The sequence below is a fragment of the Podarcis raffonei genome, chromosome 14 (genome assembly GCF_027172205.1).
Source record: "Podarcis raffonei isolate rPodRaf1 chromosome 14, rPodRaf1.pri, whole genome shotgun sequence".
NCBI classification, from domain to species: Eukaryota; Metazoa; Chordata; class Lepidosauria; order Squamata; family Lacertidae; genus Podarcis; species Podarcis raffonei.
The window spans coordinates 37,169,043-37,180,359 of record NC_070615.1 but is presented as its reverse complement, the minus strand read 5'-3'; the positions used below and the strand labels follow the sequence as shown (position 1 = coordinate 37,180,359).

Below are 11,317 nucleotides of genomic sequence, written 5' to 3'. Positions count from 1 at the left end.
ACAATTCTATGATCACCTAGGAAAGAAGAGATGTGGAAATACTTGGAAAGCACAGGCAATAAAACTGTCTACAGCTAAGGACTTTCTCTTGCTGATGATCTGCCCTTTCGCTGAAGCCACCTTATGAACTCAGGGCAGGTTAAAAATGTAGTAATATTTTGTTACTTTTAAAAACATTTCTATACCATCTCCCTCACCAAACCTCAAGGCAACATACAGCAATAGTAAATGAGTATCGAAACATTAAAATCCTGTCTTCGTCCTATACACTTTTTGTCCCACACACTCACCTGTTCTGAGCAGGTGGAGACATGGTGTATTTGGATGTCTCATTGAAAATTGGGCTGAGAAACCAGCATAGCCATTGCAGGATTCAGTGGTAAAATTTTAAGCACACAGAACCACCACCACATTTCTCAAATACAAAAGAATCCATACACATTTATTCCAAACCTTATTGGTTTATTCAGTCTTGCCATTCCACACAAGTACCAACAACATGACTACAAGATGCTAAAGGTATACAAAAATCAAACTTTATAGTAATGACTGTACAATAGGTTGCAAATCTCTTGGCCTTTTGCAAAGTGAACACTAGTTATCCCAATTGGTCTCAGACTCCTCACCTTCCGCCCCAGGAGGAAGGTGGCAAGAGAAACAGCTTTTCTGCCTATTTGTTTCACATATTCTAAAAGCAAAAGCATTTACATCGGTCTTGGGAAGGACAGGGCATGTGAACAATGCACCAAAAACATTTTAGTAAAGGAAGGGATGCCTTAAAAGGAACACTAGTCCTAGTCCCCCAGTTCTTAGGCTGGTTAAATGCACCAGCAGCAAGGAACATGAAAATTTTTTCTGTGTGCCAACATCCCTAAGAGCTGAGGGTGGCGGTGGGGAGAGAGGAACCAGTCCATATCTAAATTTGCTGAGGGTTTCCTTGCAACCTGCCATTTCTTTCTTCCAACAGTATAAATTTATTTTTGACATATCCTAAAAACAAGAGACTTCACTGGACTTAAGAGGACAGTATCATGTCTAAAAGAACAATGTTTCTTGTTGAGAACTTGCAAACCAAAGCTCCCTTTAAAAAGGACTTTAAGTCCAACAAAAGTCCACAGTTCACCCTGCTGGGCCCAAGACACTAGGCTAGGTTTCAGTTTCTCAGCTTTCCCTTCGTTTTATTTTCATTCCTCTTTTATTTTTAAAAGGTACAATTTTTAAACTGAATGCACTTTTAAGTTTTTTTAAAAAAAACAAAAAAAAACCAAGGAGCTGCCAAATTCCACATTTTATCGGGAAGAGTTGGAACTGGATCGGCTGCGATGACGCCTGCGGCCTGGAGATCTGGATCGTGACCGTCTGCGAACTGGGGATCTGCGCCTGGGAGACCTGGACCTGAAAGGGAATATAGTTGCGAGGAAGAGAGCAGAGCTTCAGTTAGGAGAATGGATGGTAATGGAAAATAATCCACACTTATCTAGTCCCTTTTTATTCAACAGCATTCAAGAGTAGTTCTTATATCCTAAAGGGTGAAGGCAGTTCAGCATGCTAACATTTTGTAAATGCAGAAAGCAATATAGCAACTGTATAATAATAACTAAATAAAATAAATATTTTCTTAGTTCCTAGATCACAGTGTTTTATTTTTGCAAATACACATCATCAGTTTATATTAACAATAAAAATATTCCATCAGTCTCGACTTAAACATATAAGGCATATGTTCAAACTTAGAATGAGTTGTGAGATTTTAGACACATGCCCCCTGAGCACTTGAGAAGGGTCTATAGGGGAGAGAATGCTGGAACTATTATGGCGCAAGTACTTCCACCTGCCTTCCCCTAATGTATTTCTTAATGTAATTTTAAAAATAAAATTACTGGATTTATTAATGTACATTTAGTATGCTGTGAGTCACTTTGAGCACTATTGTGGAAAAATGGCATACAAACAAACTGATGCTAATGCTCTGGAAGGGGGCGCCTATCCTTCAATTACTTTGTGCAGGGACAGTCTTTGTTCGCCATCAGCTGTAGTGCAAGAAGTAACTCACTGCCCATCCTTGATGTGACTCATCTGAGTCCGCAGGTGTCTTATTTTTAGTTTGCCTCCTTGGGCAGAGCTCCTACCAGCTGTGAACAACTAAGCCCCTCCAGCTTACCCAGCTCCACAAAGGCAACCTACCTTCTCCTCATGCGAGGTGGAGAACGACGCCACATGGGCGGTGGCGGCAACATCCTCCGCGGAGGGGAGAAACGCCTGAGAGGCATCCTGGGCCGAGGAGTCAGAACAGCCGTGGCAGTGATCTCCTGACCATCAATCTGCCCTATTTAAAGATCACAGAAGCAGAAAGTTGATTTGTTTCAGCAGGGTGAGGGATTGACGCAAAGGCTCCCTGTAGCCACTGCCTTCTTGCTCACTAGGGAAGGTCAAACTATGGCAATGGTGGGGGGGGAGCAGGGAACCTAGGGAGAGATATTAATACACAGGTAAAACATACATGCAGGGAGATACCAAAAATACCTTGGGGAACCACAAACATCACTTTGCTTACCTATTACGATCAGGACCCGTTACCTGACTGATCCCCTCTTTGGGTCATTAGCCCCCAAGAAAAAGAGATTCGTAACCTCTGACCTACACTATAAATTTTTAAATGTCCAACATGGGACTGCAAGTTTTTCCTGGGACGAGCCTCTGCTTTCTTTAAATAATTGCTGCCAACTTATTCCAAGGTCTTTGCTCATGCCCACAGGTTCATTGCCTTTCTGGAGAATGCAGTTTACCTTGGGGGGCCATTTTCATCAGGATGATCCACCCTTCTCACTTTGGGCCAGAAACCAACATGATGTGGTTGCAGAGGTCCCACCAGCCCATATTCCTGGCAGACAAGGTTGATTTTTTAAAAAGAAGTCATACAGGTAAAATGATGTATTTGCATTATTATAAGAGTAAAACTTGAAGAACCTAGAGCCTTATTTTGTTTAGGTGTGCTCTGCAAAGAGCCCTCCTAGCTGGTAGAACCTATCTCACTTTTGGGAATTCTGAAACCCTTGCTTTAATGTGGGGATCATCTCAAATTACAGCATAAAGATTTTTCAGTCATGTAGGAGTCACACCTCTTAACAATGCAGCCAGCTTCTGAAACCCACCTCCATCCATGTGCTTCAGTGCCTTCTCAGCATCATCTGGATTCTCAAATTCTACATATGCATAACCCTTTGAGAGGTGTGGGTTGAGTCTGTCGACTGGCATATCAATCATTTTGATCTTCCCATAAGTGGAAAATATTTCCATTATGTGGTCCTGGAAGAGGAAAAGCAAGCTCCTTAACGCTCATTGCAAATGTCCATTACCTTCCATCTTCATAACAGCAAAACACTGAATGGGCAGTGGTGGAAGCAGCAGCAAGCAACACACACACACACACACACACACACACCCCTTTAACTGGATTTGAACAAAAAGAGTGAAGACCATTCAATTACATATTGAAACGCTTCAACAGTTTTGCTTCCCAGGTTACCTGAACTTTACTCAGCTATATCTATAGGAGAATAAGAAGAGCCTGCTGGACCAGGCCAGTGGCCCATCTAGTCCAGGACACTGTTCTCACAGGGGTCAAGCCACTCGCAAGCAGGGCCTGAGCACAACAGCACTCTCCCCTATGGAGATCTAGTCTATCAATACTGGGAGGGACCCTTGGTCAACAGCATTCCCAGCATTCATATTCAATATGGGCTTACAGGAAGCTGTCTTATACTGAGTCAGACCATGGGATCTGGGGGACTTATGTTTCCCTACCCCCTTTGGCCTTTTTACTTCTTTCTGGGTACGAGTGAACAACAGGCATCTGTTACCTTCGTCACATTTCTGGTGAGTCTCCCAACATGTACTTTGGTAGGTTTGGGTGATGGACTCCTTCTCTTCCGTTCCTTTTCATCTCTCTTGGGCGGTTTAGACCTGGTGGAAAGAAACAAAAAGTGTAAAACAAAAATTTAAACGTATGGATCTGCAACTCAAGCTCTTCATTAACTCCAATCAATGCAGCATGACAAAAAAACACCAATGATCTTATTCTGTATTCCTTGCTAAATTTGTTACTAAAAAAAAAGTGGCTGGTGCAACAACTACAGGCCATTTATAGTTTGCAAGAAATAATTATGCTAAAAGTGAGTAACTATTGAGGCTTAACTTAAATTCAGTATGGCTTGGAGGGACCTTTATTTGATACTATCTACCAAGTTTGAAATTTAGAAGCATCCTTTTCATATAACACAGGTTCCCAAAGATGAGATTCAAAAGGCAAAGAACAGGCCAATCTGCTATTTTACCCACTTCTGCCTCTGGCCCACTGCTAGCATGTGCCCCTCCCCAAGAAAGAAACATGGCCTTTGAGCTGAAAAGTGTTCCCCACCCTTGTCTTACAGGAAGCACTTATCAAGGCCAATGGAAATAAAATAGCCAGTAGCCTCCGGTACTCTAGACTCACTTTGAACGGGAACGCCTCCTGTTGTCGTGCCGATGTCGAGATGGGCTTGGAGAACCCGATGAGCTGCTGGAGCTGGAACTGCGGGATGTGCTTGAACTCCCAGAGCGGCTGGACGCGGAGGAGGAGCTGGAGCCACTGCTGGAGCCGGTGCTGGAGCTAGAACCAGAACTGGATGTGGAACTGGAGCGAGACCTGGCAGAGAAGGTGTCATGCAAGAGACTAATGGCAGCAAGGGTGTTCTCCCGATAACCCCCAAGAACTTTTGAAGGTGTTGGAAAGAACACACCATTGTCTTTTGCAGTTCCAACCCAAACCTGGCCACCTCCCAATGCAGAGGTGATGCTCTTTCTAAATCATTTCACTTATTGTACAAATGGTCCTTTGTCAAAAAACAGATTTCAGAGCAATATACAAAAGTCACCTCAAATTACAAATACCTTATAAAACCAATTTAATGAAGAATGAGAAAAACCATTCAACCCACTAAAAATGCCACCATCTAAAATGCTCAGGCAAAGAAAAATCTAACAGTCTCTGAAATTACCTCCCTTTGGAGGGTGTTCCACAGCTCAAGTGCCCATAACACACACACCCCTTTGTAAATGCAGGACACACATCTTCTAAAGATGAACACCAAGAAGGGCCTTCCCTCCAAACAGATCATTAGGGTGCAAACAGACCTCCTGTGTGAAACCACACACAAACCCCCAATATCTCAATCAGAGAAGAGGACCTGAAGTCAAGTATGTGTTTAGCATTACTGCTTCACTCAACTTACAACCGACCTGCTGGTTCACATCAAGGGGCATATTTTAAGTTCTCAAGCTTAACTGCCCTACATTCCTGGGAATCTCACAAGTAGGGCATGGTGAGACAGCCACCACAACTCCACCCCTGTATCCAACATCTGAAGAGTTAAAAGGTTTCCTGTGTCTGAGCATGGCGGCATCATTTTTTAACTGCCGATTAAGAATCCTTGGGAAGGCCTGGTCCTTGAAACGGCCTTCAGAAACCCAAGAATTCCTGACTCTGCTTACCTGGTGCTGCTACTACCACTGGAGGCGCTGCGCCTCTTGCGAGTTTTGTCGCGCCCACGATCCTTTTCGCTTGACTCCTTTGTAGCTGGCTTGTCTTTGGATCTGTCCTTGGACTTTTCTTCTGTACGGTCCTTGCGCTTGGTAGGAGAGGGAGCCCTTTAATGTACAAAGGTTCAGAAACTCAATTTCCAACCCCGCAATTTCAGTTGCAACAAAAGCAAGAAATGTCACTGCTACAAAGATGCTAAGAGACAAATCCCCAGTGTTTACACTATGGAGCGGCTTCATGAAAGAAAGCCAATGGTGTGGAATATATGGAGATTATGAAAAGGAGGGAAGATGCATTTCTAATTCCTCATGCTTGATGGGAAATCCCTAGGAGTCTGCACAGATCCCCCAAGAGGGGTGAGGCCTTGAACATTCAGACAATTATTACCTAGTGCTGGACTTTTTATTATTTTCTTTGATTCCTAGCAAACTCTTCTTTTTCATTCCTGACAGCTCCATTTTCCCCTTCCGAGTCCAAAAGCGGCACTTTTTTGGGGGGGCTCACTTATCTGAAAGCTTACTTCTAACTCCTTGATTCTGAGAAACGATCCCTAAGCGAATGCAATAAACTCCAAAGAGCAGCCTAGTGACAAGATAAAAGGGATATGAGACAGTTAACATATAGGCAGAGGAAAAGAAAGCCCACTTCACAAGAAAAGGCACAAGCTTCATGCAAAGCATTATAGTCACACACTTCTGTGTGGCTTGTTATTACCCATTTGAAAATAGCATCTGCTGAACAACTTAAGAGTGTGTTTACACGGAGCATTTGAATTTTCTTTCTAATCACCCTTCAAAAGGAGGAAGAACATACAGCAAAGCACACAGAGTTTTTCAGTCTGAATTTCTTAGTACTTTTCCTTAAGATATGCAGCATTACAGCAGGACAGTGGTAGCCAACATGGTGCCTTCCATATGAATTGAACTCCAACTCCCATCGGCCTGTCATCACAGCCAACTCTCATGGATGATTGGAGTTACAGTCCGGCAACATCTGGAGAACACCACGTCAGCTACCTCTGCAATAGAAAGCAAGGTACCTCAACAGTACATTGTGGTACAGTAGTAGCAAGAAAGCATTTTAAGGCCCAGGAAAACTATAGTAGATTTTAATTGTTTAAGAATTTCTACTGCTCTTCCTAAATTCTTAATGCAGTTTCTCATTACTACTGCTAAGCTTTATTTTGTATTGATAGAGTGCTGCAGTTAAGTCTGCAATTTCAGCTCCAGTGTCACTCCCAGAGACTATTAAATGTAACAGAGCAGAAGCACAGCGCAAAACCCTATCCTCAGATCACACAACAGGGGTGGTAAAACCTGTGGTCTTCCAGATGTTCTTGGACTCCAACTCCCATCAGCCCCAGCCATAGCTGTCAAGTGTCCCTTATTTGAAGGGACAGTCCCTTATTCCAGCGCCATGTCCCACTGCTGTCCCTTAAATGATGTCCCTTAAATTTCAAAGGAAGCAGCTCCTCTCCCTCCCTCCCTGCCTGCCAGGGAGGAGGGAGGCTCCAACTGGGTTGCTTGGCTGTGTTGCTCACCCAATAAGAAGTCTAAGAACACCCGGGGGGTGGAGCTTGCATGCCTTGTGTGTGGCTAGTTAATGCAAGCTGAGGGGTTTTTTGAATGCTGGACGCCATTTTGTTGCACGTGCTGCTGCAAACTTTGCAGTGCAAAGCCAGGCCAAGGAGCCATCTTAAGTTGAGGCTGCATAGGCCTTGTGGTGCATGTGATTCAGATTCTATTCAGCTGAACCTCTGGTTACAAAGTTGGTTGGACAGTGTTCTCGAAGCTACCAGCATGAGTTTGACCAGACCGCAGGAGGACAGGAAGACTGGAGTACCTGGAACAGGTGAGGCTGCAGGTCCCTTATTTTGGCTGCTGGTCCCTTGTTTTCAAGGCTGCTGGTCCCTTATTTTCAAATCTGTAAGTTGACAGCTATGGCCCCAGCCAGCATAGCCAATGGTCGGGGTGATGGGAGTTGGCAAGCCAACAAAATTTGGAGGGCCATCATTTTCCATCTGTGGTATAAAAGAACCTCAGTTGGAAATGCTGCTGGCTATTCCAGATAAGCTATAGGAAGTCCTTATGGGTTACACCAGGGGTCAGCAACCTTTTTCAGCCGTGGGCTGGTCTACTGTCCCTCAGACCATGTGGTGGGCCGGACTATATGGGGGGGGGGTAAAGAACTAATGCCTATGCCCCACAAATAACCCAGAAATGCATTTTAAATAAAAGCACACATTCTACTCATGTAAAAACACCAGGCAACCCCCACAAATAACCTAGAGATGTATTTTAAATAAAAGGACACATTCTACTGATGTAGAAACACGCTGATTCCTGGACCATCCGTGGGCCGGATTGAGAAGGCGATGGCTTATTTCAAGTACTTTAATTCTACCCCTCAGTATAGAGCCCAAGGTGTTTTAAAGTCATACATTAAAAACAATGACTATTTTAGAATGGTAGAGTACAGGGTACTGTACATTTCAGATTAAGTGTATGTATTTTTCTCTAGCGAACCAGCATCAGGGCAGCCTATGGGAAATGGGTGGAAACTCTGAAAACAAAGGTTTTCATCCTCAAGTAACTCAACAGGCACGGAGAGAGCAAGGTTGCTTTGATGTACATTTGGCGTACGAAGGACAAATATGTTTCGTCATCTTTAAGATTAACACTTGGAACTATTACTTTACAGAGGGCAACATGGATTAAAATTAAAGATGCATTTTCATGTGCTGAGACTTCTCTCAGGCACATTATACACACAAACTGTGTATAATGTGCTTATGCAAATAACCCTTTGGGAAGGTCCAAAGTAAGCTCCAACAGGCCATTATTCTACTGGTGTCTATAACTTAAATTGCAAGTGCCTGAAGCAGTTCAAACATAAGGGAAAGCACATACTGTTATACCACTCTGCTTCTGCTATAGCAGAAGACTATTCCCACAAGCTTAGCTTTTCACTTGAAGCTCTGGTTAAGTATTTCTGCACGAGTCATTCAAGAAGGCAGCTCTTGCTTTTGTGTCACTCACAGCTATTGTAGAAACATAGGTGTGTAATGATATTCCCTGCCCTAGGGAAGAACTCAAGTTCATAAAACCTGTGTCTGGATATCCCAGTTTCTTAGCCATTCAGCTTTGACAACGCTGAATGTAGCCCTGTGTTATGTAGCAGACAGGAGCATTTTTGGAAGAAGCAGTAGGACGTACTCCAGCAGATGTTTTCATCAACAAAGAAATTAAATGGGATTAAAGGTATTATTCCTCTATATCCACACTTCATGACCCACTCTCTAAGTGGTACAAAAACAATTTGAAAGAACCTGTTCAGGTTAAATGAGGTCTTGAATTAACTTTGTGGTTAAGAGAAATCAGTGAACCCTCAGTAAAAGAGAACCGTGTCTGCTGTATATCACATCCTCAGTGCTTTAAGACCAGGAACACCAAGCCCAAGCTTACCAATACTGCCCAAAAAGAAACAATGTTGTGTACAAACTTCAATAGTGCCTAGAGGTCTTTCTGTGGGAATCACTGACTTTGCAAACTGACTCTTATCAGCATGTTCACAAAGCTAGCAGAATGGCTACCTGTATACCTTACTGTGTTTGAGCAATACATTTACTTCACTGTGGTGAAAAGCCACTTGGTACATAATCAAGTGAATGTTTTTAGTCTTAGTGTTTTTAACATATCAATGGACTTGCATATTTGTCTAAGTAATCACTGATATTATTGAAAGGTGATTTCTTTGCCATCGATAAAGAAATATTAAGTGAATTATAATAGCACCTGCCACACTACTGCTCTTCACTACCACCATCCCAAGAAGACCCTCTAAGACCAAGACCACCCTCTAAGACCAAGAGGGACCAGAGATTTGAACGTGAGCTTCCCAGGTACAAGCTATATCCTGTACTAGCTCTGCAAGCTGGCTGAATGGACAACAGGTTACATCTAAAAGTAAGAATCGTACAACCACAGTGCTGCAACATAAAGCCATATCTGAGAATCCACTGAATGAATCCCCACGCTGGAAGCCAAGGTTTAAGAGGTAACCAATGGGGCCAGTGTGGTGCAACACTTAGCATTACAGAAGCAAGAGGGTTAAATCCCTGGTCAGTCACAAAGCTCAACGGAGTGGCCTTGGCTAGTCTGAGGGATCACAAGAGGCCTATCTCACAGGGCTGTTATGAGGTTAAAACGGGGGTAAGGGAGAGATGAACCATAAACCCCATCCTGTATTTCCTTGGATAAGAGATTATCTTTTCCAACATCAAATAGATAACACGATCAATATAATAATAGAAGGACGCAACTTGAATGTGCACAGTACTGGTCAGGCAATTAAGGGGGCTTGAAGGAGACTTTCAGAGTGGGCTCCAGGAAGTTTGGGAGACCCCTCAAGGGAGAAGGGCGGGGAGGTAAGAGAAACGAACCCCCTCCTCAACTGGGCCTAGCTGGCGAGACGAATTTTCCTCGCCCGACACGGAGAAAGAGGGAAACGGGAAGGGGCGGAGCAAATCGGCTCTGCCGCTTCAGTCAACCGACCCCACACAGCGCCTCTAAGGGCTCCCAAACTCTCCCCTCCAGCCAAGGCCTCCCCGCTCCTCGAGCTCATCCGCGGGGGCGACCTCCCTCACAGACCCACCCCCAGCCTCCGGGAACCTTTTCTTGCCACACTCGGGCGCAGTCACGGCTAACTGCAACCGGACCGGGGCAGATGGCGGCGGATTACCGCCTCTCCCCTCTACTTACATCCTCAGAACCCGACCGTCGCTCCCTCGTCGCACTCGCGGTGACGTACGGATTGCCGCCTTCCACACAGAGGCAAAGAGCCGCTAGGCGGCGCGCGCTGATAGCGTCACCGAAAGAAAGGAAGCGCGGAGAGGAGAGGCGGGGTAGCCATTTATCTCCATGGTTACTGTCCCCACTTAAAGGGGCAGATCGACCCTTTTTGTTGTGGTAGTTTAAGGCCCCATGGAGATAAAAAAGAAGGTGTTTTAGGAGGGTGGGGAGAATCCAACAACAACCCACTTATCTGTTCTTAAAACATGATAACGGAAAGGGGAAATGGGAGTTGAAAGGATTATTGGCTCATGCAGGATTTTTTCCCAAGCGCCTAGCACTTTGGACATTAAATTTTTTTTAAATTTTTTTAATTCAAAATTATAACAAGACATATTATCCAAAAACACATCATCCTTATTCCCCCCCTATTTTCCTCCCTCCCCCCTCCCACACAGAACCCCAACCCCACCCCACCCACCCCGACTTCCCTCAGTTCCAGTCTTTGGTTTCTCTAATGCTGTTTTCTGCATGTTACAAAGTTGTATAGATCCTCAAACTGTTTAGCTGATTATTATCAATAAAAAAAATTGTGAATGTTTATTCAAAACCTGCCAAGGAGTCCAGTTCGCTGGACATTAAACATTTTAATAAACTCAGTGGGAAGGCCTGCTGAGACCCCTGGCACGGGAGGCTAAGGGAGAATGCTTAGAGCCTGCCCAGATCCCTTTAATGTTGTTATTCTTCCTTCAAGGAGCTCAAGGCGGCATGCGTTGTTCTTCCCCCTTACTAATTTTATCCTTTCAACAACCCTGTGAGGTTCGGTAGGCAGCGTCTAACTTACCACACACAAGGCTGTTGCATGGATAAAATAGGATACTTCATAAATGTCCTGCATTCCTTGGGGGAAGGTTAGGATAAAATGTAATCAATAAGCAGCTGTATGGCA

At 44.1% G+C, this 11,317-nt stretch overlaps 1 protein-coding gene across 4 annotated transcripts; it reads right to left on the bottom strand.

The window, feature by feature from the left end:
- Positions 1-441: 441 nt before the first annotated feature.
- Positions 442-10,452, bottom strand: RNPS1 (RNA binding protein with serine rich domain 1). 4 transcript variants are annotated; one of them, XM_053364729.1, is made up of 8 exons: positions 10,339-10,452; positions 5,966-6,160; positions 5,530-5,685; positions 4,493-4,684; positions 3,861-3,963; positions 3,153-3,306; positions 2,185-2,326; positions 442-1,395 (listed from the first exon to the last, which is right to left on the bottom strand). In XM_053364729.1, the coding sequence occupies exons 2-8, from the start codon at positions 6,034-6,036 to the stop codon at positions 1,290-1,292; spliced, it is 924 nt and encodes a 307-aa protein (XP_053220704.1). In that variant the 5' UTR covers positions 6,037-6,160; positions 10,339-10,452; the 3' UTR covers positions 442-1,289. The 4 variants fall into 4 exon arrangements, with proteins under 4 accessions (XP_053220704.1, XP_053220706.1, XP_053220705.1 ...); XM_053364731.1 differs by having other exon boundaries at positions 4,493-4,648; XM_053364730.1 differs by lacking the exon at positions 10,339-10,452 and adding an exon at positions 10,249-10,265.
- Between the last annotated feature and the right edge of the window lie 865 nt (positions 10,453-11,317).